The following is a 23,322-nucleotide window of genomic DNA, read 5'->3' as shown; positions in this document are numbered from 1 at the left end:
GGGGTAGTGGAGGACTGCAGCAAGAGCTGGAGGAGGAGGAGAAGTAGGCTTTGGGGGTTGCGGGGAGCCATCTGCTACCTTGGTAGCATCCGAAATAGCAGCGGCCATAACGACAGAAATGGCCAGTCAGTCCCAGGGTATCCAGCAGCTCCTGCAAGCTGAGAAGCGGGCGGCTGAGAAGGTGGCAGATGCCAGAAAGAGTGAGTCTCCTTTTCTCTCCCTTAGGAGTCTAGAAAGAAAATTGGGGGACAGCAAACATTTGAGTCCTTATGAAAACCCAAGGCTGGTGGGGAGAGAACTGGGGGCTGGAGTGGCTGATTAGGAGGGAAGACATGGGTGGGTGTTGGAATCTAGCACCTGGTTGGCTGAGAGAAGGCAGAATAACTTTCTGGAAAGGACTGACCCCTACTATCACATTTTGTGGAGGAGTCTACCCCTACCCCCTGTCCTTTCTTCTGCTTCCAGGGAAGGCCCGGCGTCTGAAGCAGGCAAAGGAGGAGGCACAGATGGAAGTGGAGCAGTACCGCAGAGAGCGAGAGCAGGAATTCCAGAGCAAGCAGCAGGCGGTGAGTTGTGGGGGAGTTGGCATGGGACCCCAGGTGCAAGTTGGTGAGTGCATCTGATGAGGTGTGTACCAGGGTGATTCTACAAGAAAACAAGGTGGTAAAGGGCTGAAGGGGACCCTGGCGGGGACCACAACCTGAGTCAAGCTTTGTGATATGTCAGAGAGTCTGGGAGTTTTGAAGGACTTGTATAGCTTGTGGGGGGAAGGGCCACAGTCTATGTAGAATATGATGATGTTTGGGGTGGAGGGCAGAGTTCTATGGTTATGGGTGGTGAGGTGGGGGGGATTGTACAGTCTGTTTTAGGATGAAGTCTCATGTCAGATTTTAGAGGAAAGGGGATTGTGTTGCTGTCTTGGGTGTCTGGATATTTCTGTGGGATGGGGGTGGTTTTGGAGAGGGCCTTTTTCCTAGCCTTGCTCCGGGATCTTTCCCTCCACATGCCTGGACCCTTCTTTCCCTGTTTCTGCTTTTTCCTTTCTCTCTTCCACCCCTTCCCCAACCCCCAGGCCATGGGCTCCCAGGGGAACCTGTCGGCTGAGGTGGAGCAGGCTACAAGGCGCCAGGTGCAAGGCATGCAGAGCTCACAGCAGAGAAACCGTGAACGTGTCCTGGCCCAGCTTCTTGGCATGGTCTGTGACGTGAGGGCCCAGGTCCACCCCAACTACCGGATTGCTGCCTAGGACCCATCGTAGGGCCTGACTCCTCCTGCCGGTTCCCTCCGTTAAAGAAATCCCCAAGTCAAAATCACCTCGCACCATCATCCTTCTCTCCTTTCCATTCCCTACAAATTCTAGGAGGTAGGATCCAATAATTCTCCTGTGAAATTTATGAATATCTTGCTCAGACCTGAATCTCCTTATTGTTCTTTAACCTTCACTGGGAACTTGTAAACTCTCAAGTCCCCCTCACCCAACCACTCTGTGAAATTTGTAGCATGGAGAAAGAAGTAGGGATGTGGAAAACAGCCTGACTTCAGAGCCTGGCAGGCTGGGGTACCTCTCCTGACCCTGCCACTTGCTGGCTGTGCAACCAGGACAAGCTACTTAACCTGTGGCCTCAGTGTCCTCCTCTACAAGACTGGAATAATAATAATAATACCTAGGGGTTGTTGCAATGATTAGGAATCATTCTTTAAAGAGCCTAGCATCGTGGGGCTGCCCCCGTGGCTGAGTGGTTAAGTTTGCGCACTATGCTTCGGCGGCCCAGGGTTTCACTAGTTCAAAGCCTGGGCGCGGACATTGCACCGCTTGTCAGGCCATGCTGAGGCGGCATCCCACATGTCACAACTAGAAGGACCCACAACTAAAAATACACAACTTTGTACCTGGGGGGGGGGAGGGGCTTTGGGAGAAAAAAGGAAAAATAAAATCTTTAAAAAAATAAATAAATAAAGAGCCTAGCATCGTTTCTGGCATGTGGTAGCTGTGATTCAATAAATGGCAACCCTGTGATATTATTCCCACTCCCTGCCCACCTGCCAAAACCTAAACACAGCTGTTTCCTCACTTCTGTCCATGGCTCTCTAATTTTACTCATTCATTCTGTGACTAGTAATTCTCTGAAGAATTAGTTCTTCCCATCTCTCTTTTCCCAGAGACCTTATGATCCATGAAAAGATGAAACAGTGACCTCATTTAACCCCTCTACTGTGGTTCCAGGAAGATGTTGCATTTCTTAGCCTCTCTCTTAAGTGGTCTTTCTGTTTATTGGATTTCCCCCTTTTCCTATTTCCCCAAAGACCCATCAGATGCTCACTGCTTCCTGAGATCTAAAGTGATGCTGTGTCCCCTCGAATGCATGGCTTTCCTTTCTACGTCTTCAACACCTTACTTTCCCTTTGTAACAATAAAAAAGTGTCAATAAAATAACTGTGGGCAAATCAATTGGTGTGTGGAAGCAGCTTCCTTTTGCTTCATCATTTCTCATTTTCAGTCACTCTCTTGTTCCTCGTTTACATATTCCCCAAACACCCAAAATGGCTGTCCTTTGAAACTCGGAGAAACAAAAGCAAATAGTACGTTATTATTTCTCTAAAATGGGAAACATATGTGGTTCCTTATTTGGGAAACTGAGGACTATAGTTGGCAACTGTAGAGAAAAGCTGGGATGTAGGGACAAGCGCTCTTTGCCCCTTTGCTGTATTTTTCTTCATAGCACTTGACGTTACTTGACATGTTTATGTATTGTCTCCCCTGTTACATTATGTGATGACAGAGCTTTTCATTGCTGGGTCCCCAGATCCTAGGATAGCACTTGGCATAGGACAGGCAGTCGATATATATTGTTGAATAAATTGGTATTTGAGGTTGGAAAAACTACCCTTCTATGACATCATCCTTGGATCACTTATTTTTCTTGGCCACAGAAGACAAGCCTGCTTCCCCAAGGACTTTAAACAATGAGGTAATCCGTAGCGTATTTATTAACCGGACTCTTTAAGTAGGGAGGCAGGATACAATAGAGAATACGAGGTGTTTACATCCTGGCTCCGTCACCTTTACTAACTGTATTACTTTGGACATATTTCATTTCTCTGTGTGCTTGTCTATAGAATAGGAATAATGGTAACTACTCCTTAGTGTTAAATGGTTAAATGTGGGTAACAGGTAAAGGGCCAAACCTTTGCTGTCATCTTTGTTGAGCAGCAGGACATCATGTATGACTTCTGTAGTAAATCAAAGATGGGCGTATCAAATGTTTCATTCAGGAAAAAGATCCAGGCTGAACAATGGAGCTGTTGGGAGCAGGGCTAAGATCATTCTAGTTGAATTAACAATATTTATGGAATGTTGTATAACCTACAAGCCTTATCATTCAGCTTTAACACTTGGGGCAGAATTTAAACCCTGGTTCCCCACTCAGTGGATTCAGAACAGCGGCCCGACTCGAAGCCCCTGCCCACTAGCCTGAGGGCCCCTGGGGCATCAGCCACATCGGCTAACGTTATTTTGGCAAATGCCGCCCACCGTCCCCACGGCAGGGGACAGGGTAGGGGCATGACCCCTAGCACGGCTCATTGCTTCTCCTCAGCTAGGGCCAGAGGTTCCGTAGCTCCAGGGCTGACGCCCCCAGGTCACCTTGACTACCGGACCAAGGACCCCGTGGGAACTCGCAGCCCCCTCGCCGCCCTTGCTTCTCGTGCGTCCACGGAGGGAGGGCCAGAGATAAGACCTGCGCAGCAAGACGCTAAACGAAGAGGTGAAGAGCGTGGAGAAGAGTACGACAAGAGGAAAAAGATGACAGTGTGAGGGCATGCTATGCCTTTTGTTACTGGCAATAGCGGAGGAGTTAGAAGTGGCTTTTGAAAAAAAAATTTCAGACAGGCATTTTCTAAAGGCAACCCCGGAGCGCGCGGGAACTATAGAACCGTAGAAGGTCCTCAGTCCTGTCCCTTGCGCCTGCGCGCTAGTGGCCTAGAAGGCGGGAGAGCGAGTATAGCGAAGCCGGGAACCGGAAGTGAAGGCAGATTCCCACTTTCGTTGCTGTTGCCGCCGCCATACGCGCTCTTCTTGCTCAGGTAAGCTTTGGCCTTCAGTTCCATCCGCCTCCATCTGCGTTTCTCTGTGGCCATCCTGTCGCATGGACTCCTGATACCCCTTCCACAGGTTATGGTCTGGTCACTGGGGCCTAGTTGGGTCATTATTTCCATCGCTTGTACCCCTTTCGAGAGCAGAGAGCTCCTGGAGGAGGTAGGGAAGCTGAAGCCGTGGGGAACCCAATCCAAGATGGTGGCCCCGGCGCCATTGTGTTCCCTTTGCTCTCTGCTCCTTTGGTGGGCCCCTCATTTACCGGAGGCCCTAGTGACGATGAGAAGTGGCGCTAGGCGTTCTCTGGTCTTGGGCATTTGCAGAGGGCGGGGCTCTACTCATCTCTCATTTCTGGGTTCTTTCTCGGCCCGCGGTTGGAATTGGAGGAGCCTACTTCTGGGCCTAGTTGGAGCTTTCTCACCGCGACTTGCCTACGTTTATTTGGAGCGCTTTCCAAATGTTGACGGGGGTGTTTGTGTGTTTTTGGGAAAGATGTCTCATGAGGAGTAAGGCAACGGTGATGTGAGACCACCTGGCAAAGGTTCTGGTAAAGCCGGAGCGAGGATACTTCTATCTCAGTTTATTGCCTGCCTTCTTACTCGTTGTATGATGGAGAGATGAATACCCTTTTCTGACCGAGCCTTTTCTCACGTCTCCCCGCGCGATTAATTACCCGGGGATTTCTTAAGCACCAGAAGGAGATTTCTGAGGAGTGGGAGGCTGAAGAACTGTGGGAGGTGATGGCAGCCATATGATGTTTTCATTTGGAGAAACGAGCGCTTTGCGCAATGATGACCTTAATCTATCACCCTTGACTGATGGCTGCTGAATTAGGGGTTGACACCTTGAGATTATAGGGAAAGCACAAGGTTTTCGAGGACTTTTCAGGACTTGTGTTCGTTTCGTTATCTTCATTTTCCACTACCTTAAGTAATTAATCATATTTGCTTTTCGTTCTCTTTTCTTTTTCTCCTCCCTATTGTTAGTTTATAGATCAGGAATTTGTAAGCTGGTCTTCCTCTCCCAATTTTATTGTTTCTGGTACTCTTATCCTAATGTTGAGAACCTGTATCCTAACCACCTCCCCTGGGACCACTTTTGCTTTTGCGTTTCCTGTTTCTTTGTTACTTTTTTTTTCCTGGTAAAGGTTTCATAGTTAGGGGAAGTGGGAAGTGTGTGAGGATGGAAAAGTGGTGGTGAAGGCTCTGCTCATGACTGATAAGTCTTTTATCTTTTTTTTTTCGTAGCTCTTCTGTCAGAGACTTGTGTGTTTCTTTTCCACTACTGTTCCTCAAGCCCCACTCTCCTCCCTTGCTTTCACTTATTCTGCGTCAACCCATCCAGAGATCCCTCCCCTTCTCTCCCTGCCGGCCTAGTTATGGCAGAGAACGATGTGGACAATGAGCTCTTGGACTATGAAGATGATGAGGTGGAGACAGCAGCTGGGGGAGATGGAGCTGAGGCCCCTGCCAAGAAGGATGTCAAGGGCTCCTATGTCTCCATCCACAGCTCTGGTTTTCGTGACTTCCTGCTCAAGCCAGAGTTGCTCCGGGCCATTGTTGACTGTGGCTTTGAGCATCCTTCAGAAGGTAAATTTTTTTGTTGGGTGTAGAGTACTCATTAGATTGAGGAAATGAGAAATAGATGTGTTTATGGTTCCTCAGATATAAAGTTATATGTTTAGGATAGAATAGGAAATAAGGAAGTAGCAAAAACTATTTTAGCAGTAGAAGAGGTTTATACAGGTTGGTTTTTCATTCATGATAGCATGAAAGTGCTAGTGATCCAAAAGCACCGTAGAGTTCCACTGTTCATTCTTTTGACTGGGTTTTCTCCTTATCTACTTGTGTTTGTCACTTTGACTTCTAATTTTAAATTTCCATAGAGGGATTGGTTGGACCTTTAGTACCGCTCTATTGGGCCAGGCCAGCTCTGGTTTCTGGAAACTTTTATGGCTGGTTTAAACATGGCTGGCTTCTGGGTCAGGTACCAAGTGCTTTATTTTGTCCAGGGTTCCAGGGTTATGTGACGCAAAGCAAAGCAGCCTAAGTAGGAGAAATGGCCTGTGGCAGGCATTCAGTGTCATGATTGTTATAAATTAAGGAAAATGAAGACAGAGCCAGGAGCACCAAAGGTGAGCTATTGGCAGGTGCAAGAGAGTTTGTTAGCAGGAGTGGCGCACCTGGAGCTAGAAGAGGCTAAAGCTAGAAGGAACTAGGAGGATCTGATTTTGGGATGAATTTGCTTGAGGGAGCAGAGAGGTAGAAAGGGTCTGGAAGTTTACAGGAACCACTTAAGAATTGAGTCATGAGAAATGAGTGTGATGTGAAAAGGCTTGTGCAGTTAACTGGAGACTGGAGTCTAATTTATGTTTTTTTTCTCTACTTTTAGTCCAGCATGAGTGTATCCCTCAGGCCATTCTGGGAATGGATGTCCTATGCCAGGCCAAGTCAGGCATGGGAAAGACAGCAGTGTTTGTGCTGGCCACACTGCAACAGCTGGAACCAGTTACCGGGCAGGTACACGTGGGGAGAGTGCTGGGGAAAGCATTTTGGTTAGGAATTTTCGAGAAGAGTGTTTTTGTCACAGTTACATGATCCCTTCAGAACTGTGAGTGCTTGTCACTAAGATGACCTCTGTCACCCTTGACTGATAGCCATGTGGAATATTCTGTAATAATCATGGGGATAATGACTTAGATCTCAGAAGTAAAGTCGTTTGTGGTCTGCTGTTTATGGTGTGCTTTTACGACAACCACTTCCCCAGAGGGGATAGTGAAGTGATATACTGTATGTTTCCATCTACTTGCCCCTCAAGGTGTCTGTGCTGGTGATGTGTCACACTCGGGAGTTGGCTTTTCAGATCAGCAAGGAGTATGAGCGCTTCTCTAAGTACATGCCCAATGTCAAGGTAAGCCACCATAGAGACCTGGGAGAGTGAAGGTGTGGGTAGTCAGAGGCATCGGAGACTTGTAGATCAGCAGTCTTCACGTCCCACAGATGTTAAATACCTATACAGGAATCTCAGTTATATGTAACAGTAAGTTCCCGCAACCTTTGGTGTACAAGAGATTTACATTCCAGGGCTCATTTGGATATGCTTTATAACTTTGGAGATGCTTGCTATATTCTAATCTTGGAAAGGCTTTAGTTTGCCTTGGTTTCTAACACATTGTGTAAATATTCCTGTTTAAGGAGGAAACTGCATGATTGGGCTGTGGAGGAGTCTTACCACGAGACCATCCTTGTGCTTGCTACTTCTTTTCAGTGTGCTTTGGTTGACAGTTTGAAAATTTTGGGGGGTGTGGCAAGAGAATGCTGGAAGCCCTAAAATAGCTCTAGTTTGGTGTGTGAATTTTGAGGATTCTTTAAAATGGCAGAAAATTGAAAGATATTTTGGGGCCACAATAGAGTTGGCTTGAGTTGTTTTCCATTTTTTAACCTCGATGTTTATGGGGTGGTTCCCAGATCAGTAGTTTCAGCATCATTTGGGAGCCTGTTGGAAATGCAGATTATATGGGTCTCACCCTACACTTACTAGTGTGAATATACATTCTCACACGATCCCCAGGTAATTGGAGTTTGAAGAGGCAGTGATGTATATACCTTCCTATCCTCTTGGCTAGGATGGGGTGAAGAACAGTACTCTTTTTCAGATTGTTATAGTTTTTCCTTCTATTGATCATTGTTTTATATTTTAAGGGAACTAGGAATGTTTGAGTCATAGCCCTAAACTGAAAATAATTTCTTAAAAACTGAAGTCACAATAGTAGTACTTGTGCATGGTAAAAATGCTTCAGTAATCTGGAAGGGATTGTAATGAAAAGATTAGTGTCTCTCATCTCTAATCCAGCTTCACAGAAGGTAATCACTTTTAACCTTTTTGGTTCTGATGAATCTGTGAAACCAAGTATTAGGCACTGTTTTCTCAATCAAGTTACAGGCCTTTTTGATTTCTTTTCAGGAAAGATTAGTTTGTTTATGCATTTTTTCTCCTGCTATTTGAAAGTTATGTTAATTTTAATTGTTTAAATATGATCTGAATGCTATGTATATACGTATGTATCTATGTTACGTATACGTGTATTTTTACATTGTCAACCTCAATAGCATTTACTTTGTGTCTTTTCACTGAGTAGAGTTGACTAGTTGATTCTGAAAGTTGAAAACCAGGAAACAGTTTCTATTGTTGCACATGTATTGTTGAGCTCAGTAGCGAGCTAGGATTGCACTTCCTCCTCTGTAAGGTCCAACTCATCACCTTTGTGCCACTCATAAGAGAATGTTCTTGCTGACAAGATCAGACACAGATTGTCATCACATATTCTTGTCTTTTGCTGAAAATTGTGTTATGGTGACTTGTTAAAAAGGCTGGACCAGTTCAACAGAATGTCCTACCTCTGGATTTGTCTGGTTACTCCCTTACGGTGATGTTTAGCTTGTTCGTTCTTCCCAGTGTTTCCTGTTAACTGAAATTTATATTTAAAAGCTTAACTGATTCAAGTTAAACATTTTTGGCAAGAATTCTTCATAGGCGATGCTGTCTACCTCCTGTTTTGTTGCAAACCTGGTTATCCCACAATTAATGATTTTAGATTTATGATAGAATTGGGGTCATGACAGTCTGATCCCTTGATTGATCTTTACTGCCTTGAAACTAGAAAGCAGTTTCTGGTGGTGTTTGTTATTGTACATAGGCCAGATCCTCAACAACTGTTTCCCTAATGGTTTTAACACAAAGGAATACTTTGAGCGTGAATCAGTAATTTCCTAAGGTTTATGGAAAGGAGTTTAAAAGTCTGGGTTCAGTTAGGAAAACTTGATGTTCCATGAGCTTTTTGTGGTACTTGACACTCTGCTGATTCTTCCTGTCCTCATTCTTAGAGTGAAGCCTGACCTTAGAGTTGTGGGAAGGAGGATTGTTAGACTGAGTCAGAAGAACTAAATGCTAGTCCTGACTGGCCTGATTAGCCATGTAACTTTGAGCAAGTCACTTTTGTTTCTTAACATCAGTGTTTGAGGGGCATAGTAAGAATTTTAGATTAGGTGACCTCTAATGTTCCTTTTAGCTCTGAAATGTTAAGAATTGTTTTAGATCGAACTGAAAGGATGGGAACTGTGGGGGGATTGGAATCTTTCCCTTCTTATGACACACTCTTTTTTTCCTGGGTTGGCAGGTCGCAGTGTTTTTTGGTGGTCTGTCTATCAAGAAGGATGAAGAGGTGCTGAAGAAGAACTGCCCACATATTGTTGTGGGGACCCCTGGCCGCATCCTAGCCCTGGCTCGAAATAAGAGCCTCAACCTCAAACACATTAAACACTTTATCTTGGATGAATGTGATAAGATGCTTGAACAGCTCGGTGAGTGGCAGTGCTGGGACTGGGCTAGTGATCTAGGAGTTGCCCTTTGGAGCCAAATGATGTTTATTTGATAGAGGAGCACTTTAGTGCCAGGACGACTCTTAATCTATCACCCATGACTGATGGCTCTGGCTTCCCTGGACGGTCTTTGTTATGCTTTTTAAGCAGCCGTGGTGATCAGTGAGAAGGATGTCTTGTTCCTCCTTTCTATGATAGATGTTACCACCCTTTCCTTTCTATACTGGGTGTTGTAGGGGAGGTATTAAGCTGAAGGAGGAGACAGTCTACCCTTCTTGCGTGCTCAGCACAGCATATATCATCAGAATTTATAGCTGAATAGATGGCTAGACTTAAGTTCCGCGATTATTGTGGAGAATGTTTGTGGGGGGTTTGTGTGGCATGGTATTCTAGTGTGCTAAGTGGAGTTAAGAAAGGAAAATTTTCTATAAAAAGTCAAATTTGGTAAATGAGAGAGTAGGGTGGGCATATAGCCAGGGCCAAGTCATTCCAGATGATCTTTGGCTATTCTAGATGGTGAGCAATAAGCAGGGCTGCAGGTAGAGATGTCATATTTTCCTGACTGGATAGGAAAATGTGATCTAGGGGAAGCATGGAATGGGTTCTGACAGCTGGAATATAGTAGGTGTGAGATATTTGTAGACAGCTGGGGCTTGAGGAGAGGGGTAGGGAGAATGGGCTCGTAAAGCATTTTTCAAAGGTCTTGTGAGTCTGCAGTGGGCTTATCCATATTTCATAGTTATGGGCTTTGAGGTTTTGTCATCTTATTTCTTGCCTGGTTAAAATACACAGAACTGGCATCTAATCCCAAATGTTTATTCCAAATTAATTGCCCTTTCCATTGTGTTACTACTATAGATGTGATTTCATGGTGGTTGTAGAAAATAGATCTGAGGCAAATCTTTCTCTGAAATAACTCTTGCTTACCCATTTCCAGCAGTCTTCACCTCATTGAAGCCTCTCTGGTTTTTGTTCTTGTTTATGACACATTCTTCTTTTCTCCTATAATTTTTTCCCTTTACCTTGTAGACATGCGTCGGGATGTCCAGGAAATTTTTCGCATGACCCCCCATGAGAAGCAGGTCATGATGTTCAGTGCTACCTTGAGCAAAGAGATCCGTCCAGTCTGCCGCAAGTTCATGCAAGACGTAAATACCCTTCTACCTTCTCTCCCTCCACTCCCCGCCCGCTGCCTCCTCCCCTTCCGCGCCCTCTTCCTCCAGACTCCCTTGTCCTTCAAGCGCCAAGAAGGGGGCATGTGCCCACCTGGGAGTGATGACTCCTTGAAGAGACACATAGAGGCAGAGACAGCTAGTGTTAGGGTCTGCGCGGGCGCCAGGGAAACTCCGGAAGACTTGGTCGGGTTAACGTGAGAGCGGGTAGTGTTCGACTTTTTTTTTTGAATCACAGCATTTTTGAACCTCTTCTCCATTTTGGGGGAGGGCAGGATTTTCTGCCCTACTACCCATCTCCTACATACCCCCTACAGCCACGCACCCTCAAGGTGGCATCGAGCATTCAACTGGAGCCTTCTGCTCCCCAAAACTCAACCTCCCGGTGGCAGGAGAGCAAGAGAGGGACAGACAGATGGCAGGGCATGTCCAAAAGAAGAGCAAACAGCACAAATGAATCCGCTCCCTCCCCATGTCCAGGGGTGGGGGCCTTTGGCACCTCAATCCCCAGTCCCTTGCACCTTCCCACCCGTACCTCCTCGCACCCATCCGGAACCTCGGTTGATGTGAGCCGGCAGCAGAGAAGCACCGTGGCGCGGCGGGGGAAATGCAGACGGCACCCGGCGGTGGATGGCGGCAGCGGAGGCCGCGGGGAAACCTGCCCAGGAAGCTGAGGACCAAACCAGCCTCTTTTTCTGTTCCTGGTTTTTTTCCTGAACCCAAGGCGTGCTGTGCTCCCCATTTCCCCCCATATGTGTTGGGGGGAGGGGTGTCCTGAATGGGGTGGTAGATTTTTTTTCTTTTTTTAAACATTTTTTTAATACTCAGAGGAGAGGGATATGGGAAAGGTAAAGTGATGAGCTCCACTTGGATGTAACCAGGTGGGTGTTAGAGTTTGGGGCTAGGAGGGGCCTGTTGTACAAGCAGTGGAGTGTGTGCTTTCCCTCCCTGCTCTGCTCCTTCCCATGGGATGATAACTCTTTATCTGTAGCTGTATTTGGGGCTAGAATTAGATTTGAAGGCGGCCATGGAACTTCTCTTTGGAAAGCCTGCCTTTGCTAGCCTTCTGGGGTTGGGCTTCTGGGTTTCTCCCATAACACACACATTCTTTCCTCAAATCTTGGACCCTGGGTCTTCGTGTTAATTATGTGCCTCAAATTAGTGAAGAGTCCTAGGAGAATTGGGCTCTGGAGTTGAGTCTTGTGTCAATTTCTCTTTTTCATGCTACCTTCCTCCCCTTCAAGGGTTGTGCTTTTTTTTTTTTAAAGAGATGAATGCATATCTGCTGCTCTGAATTTGTTAGCACCACTTATTGATACAATCCCTGTAACACTATAGTTGGTTTCAGAGACCGGTCTCATCTAAAACTATTCTCTAGTGGTCCGAGGGCAAGTTGTTACTCATTTTGAGTAATTTTTGCTTTTCCATTCATGACATTTTGACCATGTCCACTGCAGCATTTTGATCTTAAAGACATCTACCCTCTTAACGTGGATATGCTTCTCTTAGTTGAGAGAGTACTCAAATGGAGCAGTCTTTGTCCTCTCTCCCATATTACCATCACTGGCTCTGATGGAGTTATTCTGACCTCGAGTCATCATTTTCCAGGGGTTTGGGTCATGTTCTCCCTTTGAGAACCATCTCCCAACTGTTTTCTTTCCTCTGCCACCTCCATCTGAGGTGATGGCATATTGCCATTGGGAGGTTTCACTGCTCCTTTTCCTCCCTACAAAGTTACCTTCCCATGACTGTTTTCAGTTGGGCAATCTTAAAACTCGAGTGATTGGAAGGAAATTAAGTCTAATGTGGAAGAGACCACATTAGAATGTGGATATTTTTGGGGGTGGGATGGGGTTTTCAATCTTCTCTCTTCTCCCCATCTCCCCCCATGGGGTGTATTGGAGATCAACTTCCTCCACCCCCCCAAGGTTTAACCCCCCCACTCTGCCCTCCTCCCGTTCCCCACCCCCTTCCTCCCCCCTCCCCCCCAGCCAATGGAGATCTTCGTGGATGATGAGACGAAGCTGACGCTGCATGGGTTGCAGCAGTACTACGTGAAACTGAAGGACAACGAGAAGAACCGGAAGCTCTTTGACCTTCTGGATGTCCTTGAGTTCAACCAGGTCAGTTGTTCAAGGTCCAGTAGGGGAAGGAGCACTTCTCCAACTGTACAAGAAAACTATATTAAGTACCCTTTTGTTGAGAAAACCACATGTGATTTGAGAGAATGGTGGAGAATTTCTCTTAAATGAGAATGTAAACATCTTTTTTGGGGTTCAGCATGAGCAAGTGGGAACTGCTTTTTTGTTTTATGGCTGATACAGACAGGTACTCAATAAATAAAAACTTCAGTGAGTAAATCTAAAAATACATAAAACCGTTGAAGAGTTTAAATAAGTTTGTAGAAGTCCCGAAATATCTTGGGCCTAATAGTTTCCTAAATTTGTTTGTTTCTTCTTCTGTCACTCACTGAGAAGAAGCCTTCTGCCACTGTACATGTTGTGTGGTTTGTTTGCACTAAAAACTACTTTTTAGAATTAGGGTAGGTGGTTGTGTTTGATATTTTGATAAACAGGAATATTGGTAATGGTGTTTCTAGACCTTGGTTCCAGTTTTTACCATTTTTTTATAAGGTAGCCTCATCTTTGTCCCCTAACATGTCTGGTAATTTTGGCTACTGTTCTGTTTACCTTCTGTGTAACAAGTCTGCTGAGGAAAAAGCAGAGCCGAGAGAGAGAGAGGCTAAGTTATATTTAGAACAGAAGAGGAAAATGTGTGATGGGGACTAAGAGGGACTAAGGAATTCTTTTAGAAGAGTGTAATCACTGAAAACTACTCTCTCGCACAAAATCTCTCTCACACACCCATGGACCCACATCCTCCCTTCACACACACACACACCCCCACGCGCGCACACACACAGGTGGTGATCTTTGTGAAGTCTGTGCAGCGTTGCATTGCCCTGGCCCAGCTCTTGGTGGAGCAGAACTTCCCAGCCATTGCCATCCACCGAGGGATGCCCCAGGAGGAGAGGTGAGTCAGAGATGGGGAAGATGTTTTGCGTCTTCGGGAGGAAAAGAGGCCCTTGAGAAAAGGAAATCTCAACATTTTTCTAATTTCCTTTCTCATGAAGGCTTTCTCGGTATCAGCAGTTTAAAGATTTTCAACGACGAATTCTTGTGGCTACCAACCTATTCGGCCGAGGCATGGACATCGAGCGGGTGAACATTGCCTTTAACTACGACATGCCTGAGGATTCTGACACCTATCTGCATCGGGTAAGCCCCACACCGAGAAGGACATCCCAGTGTCCTCTCCCACTCCCTTATTTTCTGTATCTTTTCATACCTTCCATCTTCATCCCTCCTTTTGGGTATCTTCCCTATTTGGAGTTTTCCATTTCTATTGTCTGTCTTCCAGGTGGCCAGAGCAGGCCGTTTTGGCACCAAAGGCTTGGCCATCACATTTGTGTCAGATGAGAATGATGCCAAGATACTCAATGATGTGCAGGATCGCTTTGAGGTCAATATTAGTGAGCTGCCTGATGAGATAGACATCTCCTCCTACAGTGAGTATTGATCTCGTGAAACTGTCTTCCCCAACTCTTTAGATTCCCTTTGTGCTTTAGTGTGTTTTATCTTAAATCCTATTACATACTCAAAGCCTCTGCTGCATAATGGGTGCTTGATAAGTTCATGTCCTCCTGGTCTTGATGCCCTGTTGGGATGTTTAATTGACCTCAGTAGGGGTCTCTTCTCTTGTCACATTATTGTCCTCCACCCCTAAGTCTCTCCTCTGAACCCACACACTGCACAGACATCTGCATGTATGGGTGTGTGTGTTTCTGCCAACCTGGCTTTTTCTTTTCCATGTCTTATTCTAACTGTGCCATGTTTCCTCTTCAGTTGAACAGACGCGGTAGAGGACTTACCCACCCATTCTGGAATGTGACAGCTATCCCTCTTCGGGAGACGACACCAGGTGTGGGGGTGAAGGAGACACTACTGCCACCTGCCCCTGACAACCCCCAACCCCCACCCCATGGCTTCCCTCTTTTGCATCACCACCACTCCTAAACTCCCATTTCCTGATTTGTCAGAACTTTTTTTAACAAAACTAAAAAACATATGCGTCTGTGGTGTCTGTAAACGCTCCGTCCCTTTATTGAATTTGGGGTGAGGTTATTTTATGGTATGATCAGTGTATATTCCTGAAAGGACTGCTGTGGGGCAGAGGTCAATGGCAGGGGGTCAAAGTAGGGGATGTGACTAAAGAGATTGCAGAGACCATGGCTTTCCACTTTTTTCCAATTTCTGACCCTTTGTAGAGGTGTCTTCCATTTTTCTGAGTGGCCTGGGAGAGGCTGGGATGTTTCTGATTGAGGAGCTCAGGGGGCTCGTGTGCAGTATTTCCATTGTTGGAAGGTGAAGTGGGAACTGGTGGAAAGCTTAGCCGTCTCCTCTCAGGCTCTCTCTGTGTCTTCTCATCTCTTCCTTCCGCTTCTGGGTCTTGAGCACCAGGGCGTGGGCTTCCCAGGCCCCTTGTTACCCTTCCAGTAGGCCTGGGACAGCTCCAGCTGCTGCTCCAGCAACTCCTCAGCTTGGGCCAGCTCAGCTGAGAGGGTGGGGCTGGGGATCCTGGGTGAGGCGGGGCATTGGGGAGGCAACTTCATCAGCCAGGACAGGGGGTTTAGGCTCGTTGGAAGTCAGGAATTAGGCCTCTCTCGTATCGATGCCATTTAAGGTCATCTGTACTGCTCAGCCAAGGTAGCTTCCTATCTTACGTTGAGATCGCTGGCCCAGGGGCTATAACTGGCCTCCTTGTACAAGGATATGGGGTCATGGGAAGGAGAAGAGTGGCTGTCTCTATCCCCTAAGAAATAATTAACTCTTAGATGAGGGGAAATTCCTGTTCAAGGACTTAATGGACTGTGCAGGTATAGAAGGGTGGTGGGAGAGGGAGCCTTGAGGTCCATGACATGTGAAGCAGGGAGCGGTCTCAGCTGCGCAACAGCCACCAGAAACTGGCTCCCTGTGGTCCTTCGCCTCGCTTCAGTGCCTGCCCCTGCCCCTGGCCCACTCTGTTACCCCAGTGTCCCTCCCAACCTGGCCCCAGACAGTCCGGGAACTTGTCCTGCTACTGATGTGCGAATATTCTGCCAGTTTAGGCCGAACTTGCTTTAGAACACTGGTGCCTGGCCTACCACGTGTCTTGTGTCTGTTTTTCTTAGCACTATGTCTTTTCTCACTTAGTTCTCTGTTCTCCAGGGTAGGAATTACTTTACTGGTTTGCAGATGAGGAAACTGGCTCAGAGGGTTTCATTCAGCAAGTATCTGTTGGGGTCCGCTCCGGGCCAGATGTGCTCAAGGCTCCGCAGCTGGTTGGTGGAAAAGCCTGGAGGATTCAGGCCAAGGTCTGCCTGACTTGAAACCTCATACCTATTGACCTGACTCAAGTATTGATTTCCCCTTTACTTGCCTTTTTTCTTTTTGCTGGTCCAGGATGACTTTTTTTCCTTGTTGATGTTGTGCATTGCAAGGTTTGTTGTCTGTGGTAGGTCTAGGTACTGTCGTATCACTTGGACCCTTGGCTCCTGACAGAGCATGACACTGGTACACGTTTCAAGCTTTGGTTAACTAGTGAGCCCTCCGTTGAAATCTGCACTAGAACAAAAGTCCACACACTCTGCGTATGTGAGTCTTGTGTATGCGTGGTGGAATTCCTGCAGTGTGTTCTGCAGTGTAGTCTTGTGGGTGGAGGGCACAGCCACATCCTTGTGGGCAGATGTGGCTCAGAAGGGAGTGGATCAGTTTTGATCATCTGGGAAAAGGTAGATCTGAGGCAGAAAGACATGCCTCAGAAGGCAAGATTGCCGGGGAGTGAACAGCTGCCAACAGCTTACTATCTTTGGGACATTACTCTTAATTCAGAGGGAAGATGGCCTCTGCTGTGGCATAGGGGTCCAGGAAACAAGGAGGAAGCCCTTTGTAGAGGTCAGTGGTTCTCAAACTTGGGGGGCTGGAGAGCTCTAGATGAGGCCAAGCACGTTCCTCATTAGCTGGTGTGTTCCTACTCTTAAGTGGAAAATGAACCAAGAACACCTGTAAGATTTTAGAAGTGAGAAGCTTTCCTTCATGTCTCTTAGTGATAGAGTTTTGTATGATTCATATTTAAGCTATAAGGTATGCGGGCTTAAAGTCTTAATGATTGGAACATAAGAGTTGTTAAACTTGTATGTAAACTAGTGTTGTTGAAGATAAGTGAAACTATCCAGTATAGGGTTAAACAACTCGCAAGCAACTAACATTGAAGCTAAAACAACCCCATTTATAAATTAAAAGCAAGATTAGCAGCTGTTAAGAAAATAAAACAAATGAAACTTTTGTAAGACAATGATGCACGAATAACAAAGTATCCTTTCTGAAAACTAGATATTTCATATCCGTTTCAACTGTAGGTTATGTACTTCAAAATAGGCTAACCTCCAGTAATTCACAGTAGGTAATTCTAAGCTATAAGTTAAAAGCGAGTCTGGATTTTGGCTTTGTTCATCTGTGAGAAATGAAGAAAGGGCTAGTATTTGGGTAAATTCAAATGTCTTGGAGGAGCTGTGGATCTCACAATTATGGAGATGAAGGAATGAAGATAAATATATGTAAACCAGTTACCTAGTTTTTAGGTTGTTACATGTAATTTTGTTATTCCTGAGTGTCTAATAATTTTTTTTCCCCTTTTTGATATAAGGGCTTTATTTATGCCTTATAGAGTCTTAATCAAATGAGAGTTCTGGCCTGGGCTCTACAGGAGGGGCCTCTGTTCAGCCAGGGACAAGCAGAGGATTATTGGAAGCATCATCCACAAAGCCAAGGGGCTGCAGAGCTCCGAGGCTAGTGCGCTAATGGCACCTTCAATATTGCATCCTACCTAGGGGATTGGCAGGACTAGGGTCACTGGCACGAATCATTGTACCCTTCATGTGAAACTCTTGTGGAGATGGGGATTTAGGAATATTGAAGTCCACCCATTACATTAATGTGAGAGCTTGCTAGGTGTTAGAGACTCTGCTGGGTATTTTTTGTTACTGTCATAGGTGACCTTCATGGTAACCTTTCAAAATTACCATCCATCACCAGACACGTGTGCAAATCACCCCTTTCGCTCTCCTCCATCTCCCCTTCCTCTCTGGTAACCAATCCAATCTCTGTCTCTATGGGTTGGTTTGCTGTTGTTTTGTCTTCTATTTATGAGTGAGATCATTTGGTATTTGACTTTCTTCTGATGTATTTCACTTAGCATAATACCCTCAAGGTCCATCGATGTTGTCACAAATGACGAGATTTCATCTGTTTTTTTCCCCAAGGCCGAGTAGTTCCGTTGTGAATATATACCACATATTCCTTATCCATTTGTCCCTTGATGGGTACCTAGGTTGCTTCTAAGTCTTCGCTATTGTTATTAATGCTGCAGTGAACACAGGGGTGCATGTATCTTTACACATTTGTGTTTTCATGTTCTTTGGATAAATACCCAGCAGTGGAGTAGCTGGATCATATGGTAGTTATAGTCTTAATTTTTTGAGGAATCTCCATACTGTTTTCCATAGTGGCTGCACCAGTTTGCCACCAACAGTGTTTGAGAGTTCCATTTTCTCTGTATCCTCTCCAACACTTATTTTTGTCTTGTTAATTATAGCTGTTCTGATGGGCATGAGGTGATATCTCATTGTGGATTTTATTTGCATTTCCCTAAAATTAGTGTTTTTAAACATCTTTTCATATGCCTGTTGGCCATCTGTATATCTTCTTTTATTAACCGCTTATCAGATATATGGTTGCAATTATCTTCCAGTTATTAGGTTGTCTTTTCGTTTTGTTGATGGTTTCCTTTGCTGTGCGGAAGATTTTTAGTTTGATGTATTCCCATTTGTTTATTTTCTCTATTGTTTCCCTTGCCCAGTCAGACATGGTACTTGAAAATATGCTACCAAGACCATACTGCGTTTGTTTTCTTCTAGAATTTTTAGAGTTTCCGGTCTTACATTCAAGTTTTTAATCCATTTTGAGTTACTTTTTGTGTATGGTGTTAGATAATGGTCTACTTTCATTCTTTTGTGTGTGGTTGTCCCGTTTTCCCAACACCATTTATTGAAAAGACTTTCCTTCCTCTTTTTTTTTTTTTTTTTACTGAGGAAGATTTGCCCTGAGGTAACATCTGTTGCTAATCTTATTTCTTTGTTGCTTGAGGAAGATTACCCCTGAGCTAACATCTGCCCCAGTCTTCCTCTATTTTGTATGTGGGTCACCTCCACACCATGGCTGATGAGTGGTGTACGGCCGTGCCTGGCATCTGAACCCACGAACCCCGGCCACTGAAGCAGAGAGTGCTGAACTTAACCACTGTGCCATGGGGTTGGCCCCGAGACTTTCCTTTATTTTATGTTCTTGGTTACCTTGTCAAAAATTAGCTGTCCATATATGTGTGGTTTTATTTCTGGGCTCTTGATTCTTTTCCATTGATCCGTGTGTCTGTCTTTGTGCTGGTGCCATGCTGTTTTGATTGCTATGGCTTTGTAATATGTTTTGAAGTCAGGGGTTGTGCTGCCTCCAGCTGGGTTCTTTTTTATCAGGATTACTTTGCCTATTTGGGGTCTTTTGTTGTTGCATTACATTTTAGAATTCTTTGTTCTATTTCTGTGAAGAATATCATTGGAGGGGGCTGGCCCGGTGGCTGAGTGGTTAAGTTCGCATGCTCCGCGTCATCGGCCCAGGGCTTCGCCTGTTCAGATCCTGGGTGTGGACATGGCACAGCTCATAGCTCATTAGGCCATGTTGAGGTGGCGCCCCGCAAACCACAACTAGAAGGACCCACAACTAAAATATACAACTATGTACTGGGGGGGTTTGGGGAGAAAAAGCAGAAAAAAAAAGGAAAATTGACAACAGTTGTTAGCTCAGGTGCCAATCTTTAAAAGAAAAAAAAAATCGGGCTGGCCCTGTGGCCGAGTGGTTAAGTTCGTGCACTCCGCAGCAGGTAGCCCAGTGTTTCATTGATTTGAATCCTGGGCACGGACATGGCACTGCTCATCAAACCATGCTGAGGCAGCGTACCACATACCACAACCAGAAGGATCCACAGCGAAGAATATACGACTATGTACCTGGGGGGCTTTGGGGAGAAAAAGGAAAAAAATAAAATCTTAAAAAAAAAAAAATCATTGGAACTTTGATAGGTATTGCATTGAATCTGTAGATTGCTTTAGAAGGCCCTGAGCTAACATCTGTTGCCAGTCGTCCTCTTTTTGCTTGAGGAAGATTGTCACTGAGGTAAGATCTGTGCCAATCTTTCTCTGTTTTATGTGGAATGCTGCCACAGTGTGGCCTGACAAGCAGTGCTGCGTCTGTGCCTGGGATCCGAACCTGTGAACCTTGGGCTGCAAAAGTGGAGCCTGTGAACCCAACCACTGCACTACTGGGCTGGCCCTGGAAGTATGGACATTTTAACTATGTTAATTCCTCCAATCCAAGAACATGGAGTATCTTCCCATTTTTTTGGTGTCTTTTTCAGTTTCAACAATATTTTATAGTTTTCAGTGTACGGGTCTTTCATCTCTGGTTAAATTTATTCCTAGGTATTTTATTCTTTTGTTGCAATAGTCAATGGGATTGTATTCTTAATTTCTCTTTCTGCTACTTTGTTGTTAGTGTATAGAAACACAACTGATTTTTGTATGTTGATTTTGTATCCTGCAACTTTACCATACTCATTTATTATTTCTAAAAGTTTTTGCTGGATTTTTTTTAGTTTTCTATATATAAAATCATGTCATCTGCAAATAGTGATAGTTCCACTTCTTCCTTTCCAATTTGGATCCCTTTTATTTCTTTTTCTTGCCTGATTGCTCTGGCTAGGATTTCCGATACTACTATAAATAAGAGTGGTGAAAGTGGGAATCCTTGTCTGGTTCCTGTTCTTAGAGGGATATCTTTCACTTTTTCTCCATTGAGTATATTAGCTGTGGATTAGTCCTATTTGGCCTTTATTATGTTGAGGCACTTTCCTTCTATACCCATTTTATTCAGAGTATTTATCATAAATGGATGCTGTGTCTTGTCAAAGGTTTTCTCTACATCTATTGAGATGATTGTGTGGTTTTTATTCTTCATTTTGTTGATGTGGTGTATCACACTGATTGATTTGTGGATGTTGAACCATCCGTGCATCCCTAGAATAAATCCCACTTGATCATGGTGTGTGATCTTTTTAATGTGTTGTTGTATTTGATTTGCTAGAATTTTGTTAAGGATTTTTGCATCAATGTTCATCAGTGATACTGGCCTGCAATTTTCTTTTTGCGTGTTGTCCTTGTCTGGTTTTGGTATCAGGGTAATGTTGGCCTCATAGAATGAGTTATGAAGCATCCCCTCCTCTTCAGTTTTTGGAAGAGTTTGAGAAGGACAGGTATTAAGTCTTCTTTGAATGTTTGGTAGAATTCGCCAGGGAAGCTGTCTGGTCCTAGACTTTTATTTTTTGGGATGCTTTTGATTACTGTTTCGATCTTCTTACTGGTTATTCATCTATTCAAATTCTCTGTTTCTTCTTGATTCAGTTTTGGAAGGTTGTATGATTCTAAGAATTTATCTATTTCTTCTAGATTATCCAATTTATTGGTGAATAGCTTTTTGTAGTATTCTCCTGTAATCTTTTGTGTTTCTTTTTTTTTTCCTGAGGAAAATACCCCCTAGCTAACATCTGTTGCCAGTCTTACTCTATTTTGTATGTGGGTTGCGGCTACAGCATGGCTGATGACTGGTGTAGGTTTGTGCCTGGGATCCGAACTTGTGACCCCGGGCTGCCGAAGTAGAGTGTGCTGAATGCAACCACTAGGTCACGGGAGCAGCCCCATAATCTTTTGTCTTTCTGTGGTGTCTGTTGTAATTTCTCCTCTTTCATTTCTGATTTCATTTATTTGAGCCTTCTCTCTTTTTTACTTTGTGAGTTTAGCTAAAGATTTGTCTATTTTCTCTACCTTTTCAAAGAACCAGCTCTTTATTTCATTGATTTTTTTCTATTGTTTTTTAGTCTCTATTTCATTTATTTCTGCTCTGATTTTTATTATTCCCTTCCTTCTGCTGATTTCGGGCTTTGTTCCTTTCTAGCTCCTTTAGGTGCACTGTTAGATTGAGATTTTTCTTGTTTGTTGAGGTAGGCCTGTATTGCTGTAAACTTCCCTCTTAGAACCACTTTTGCTGTATCCCATAAATTTTTGCATGTCATATTTTCATTTTTGTTTGTCTCCAGGTATTTTTTGACTTCTCCTTTGATTTCTTCATTGACCCAATCGTTGTTCAGTTGCATTTTGTTTAACCTCCACATATTCGTGGCTTTTCCAATTTTCTCCCTGTAGTTAATTTCTAATTTATACCATTGTGGTCAGAAAAGATGCTTGGTATTATTTCAACTTCTTAAAATTACTGAAACTTAAGTTTTGTGGCCTAATATGTGATCTGTCCTGGAGAATGTTCCATGTGCATTTGAAAAAAATGTGTATTCTGTGGTTTTTGGATGGAATGTTCTGTATATATCTACTAAGTCCCTCTGGTCTAATGTGTCATTTAAGGCCAGTGTTTCCTTGTTGATCTTGTTTGTATGATCTATCCGTTGGTGTAGGTGGAGTGTTGAAGTCCCCTACTATTATTGTGTTACTGTTTCTCCTTTTATGTCTGTTAATAATTGCTTTATATATTTAGGTGCTCCTATGTTGGGTGCGTAGACATTTACAAGTGTTATATTCTCTTGTTGGATTGTTCCGTTTCATATGTAGTGCCCTTGTCTCTTGTTACAGTTTTTGTTTTAAAGTCTAAATTGTCTGATAGAAGTACTGCCACCCTAGCTTTCTTTTCACTGCCATTTGCATGGAGTATCTTTTTACATCTTTTCACTTTCAGTTTGTGATCTTTAGGTGTGAAGTGTGTCTCTTGTATACAGCGTATACATGAATCTTGTTTTGTTTATCCCAATAGGCCATCCTATATCTTTTGATTGGAGCACTTAGTCCATTGACATTTAAAGTAACTATTGATAAGGATGTACTTATTGCCATTTTGTTACTATTTTCTTCTCTTGCTCTCTTGTGGTTTGATGGCTTGCTTTAGTATTATGTTTGGGTTTCTTTTCTCTTAATTTTTTGTGTATTTATTACAGGTTTCTGGTTTGATTACCATGAGGTTCATATATAATAACATACATATATAGCAATCTGTATTAAGTTGATGATCTCTTAAGTTTGACTTCTTTCTAAAAGTCTACTCTTTTACTCCCCTCCTCCCACATTTTATGTTTTTGATATCATATTTAGCCTCTTTTTTGTTCATGTGTATCCATTACTGTCTCATCAAGGAAACAGATAATTTTAGTACTTTTGTCTTTTGATCTTCATAGGTGGTTGATCTGCCACCTTTACTGTAAATTTGCCCTTACCAGTGATTTTATTATTTTTTAAATAGTTTTCTTATTTTTATTTGTGGTCTTTTCTTTTCCACTTAAATAACCCCGTTTAACATTTCTTGTAAGGCTCATTTCTTGGTGTTAAACTCCTTTAGTTTTTGATAGTTTGGAAAACTCTTTATCTCTCCTTCTATTCTGAATGATAATCTTGCCAGGTAGAGTATTCTTGGCTGTA

General features: G+C 44.1%; 2 protein-coding genes and 3 non-coding genes across 7 annotated transcripts; all 5 read left to right on the top strand.

Annotated features, from left to right (window-relative positions):
- Nucleotides 1-65: 65 nt before the first annotated feature.
- ATP6V1G2 (ATPase H+ transporting V1 subunit G2) lies at nucleotides 66-2,449 on the top strand. The gene is made up of 3 exons (XM_005603714.4): nucleotides 66-200; nucleotides 466-566; nucleotides 1,073-2,449. Exons 1-3 carry the CDS (start codon nucleotides 119-121, stop codon nucleotides 1,244-1,246), a joined length of 357 nt encoding a protein of 118 aa, XP_005603771.1. The 5' UTR covers nucleotides 66-118; the 3' UTR covers nucleotides 1,247-2,449.
- A 517-nt stretch (nucleotides 2,450-2,966) lies between these two features.
- On the top strand, nucleotides 2,967-14,769 carry DDX39B (DExD-box helicase 39B). 3 transcript variants are annotated; one of them, XM_005603694.4, is made up of 11 exons: nucleotides 2,967-4,083; nucleotides 5,341-5,682; nucleotides 6,485-6,612; nucleotides 6,911-7,003; nucleotides 9,270-9,453; nucleotides 10,501-10,619; nucleotides 12,635-12,766; nucleotides 13,567-13,676; nucleotides 13,777-13,921; nucleotides 14,064-14,211; nucleotides 14,549-14,769. In XM_005603694.4, the coding sequence occupies exons 2-11, from the start codon at nucleotides 5,472-5,474 to the stop codon at nucleotides 14,563-14,565; spliced, it is 1,287 nt and encodes a 428-aa protein (XP_005603751.1). In that variant the 5' UTR covers nucleotides 2,967-4,083; nucleotides 5,341-5,471; the 3' UTR covers nucleotides 14,566-14,769. The 3 variants fall into 3 exon arrangements, with proteins under 3 accessions (XP_005603751.1, XP_005603752.1, XP_070101405.1); XM_005603695.4 differs by having other exon boundaries at nucleotides 4,077-4,255; XM_070245304.1 differs by having other exon boundaries at nucleotides 4,078-4,171.
- LOC111769388 (small nucleolar RNA SNORD83) lies at nucleotides 4,840-4,917 on the top strand. Its single transcript, XR_002802380.1, has one exon. It is a non-coding gene; the product is annotated as a small nucleolar RNA SNORD83 (small nucleolar RNA).
- On the top strand, nucleotides 6,682-6,751 carry LOC111769390 (small nucleolar RNA SNORD83). Its single transcript, XR_002802383.1, has one exon. It is a non-coding gene; the product is annotated as a small nucleolar RNA SNORD83 (small nucleolar RNA).
- On the top strand, nucleotides 9,505-9,581 carry LOC111769389 (small nucleolar RNA SNORD83). The gene has a single exon (XR_002802382.1). It is a non-coding gene; the product is annotated as a small nucleolar RNA SNORD83 (small nucleolar RNA).
- Nucleotides 14,770-23,322: the final 8,553 nt, after the last annotated feature.

The sequence above is a fragment of the Equus caballus genome, chromosome 20, assembly GCF_041296265.1.
Source record: "Equus caballus isolate H_3958 breed thoroughbred chromosome 20, TB-T2T, whole genome shotgun sequence".
Taxonomy (NCBI): Eukaryota; Metazoa; Chordata; class Mammalia; order Perissodactyla; family Equidae; genus Equus; species Equus caballus.
This window is presented reverse-complemented; position numbering and strand designations above follow the sequence as displayed.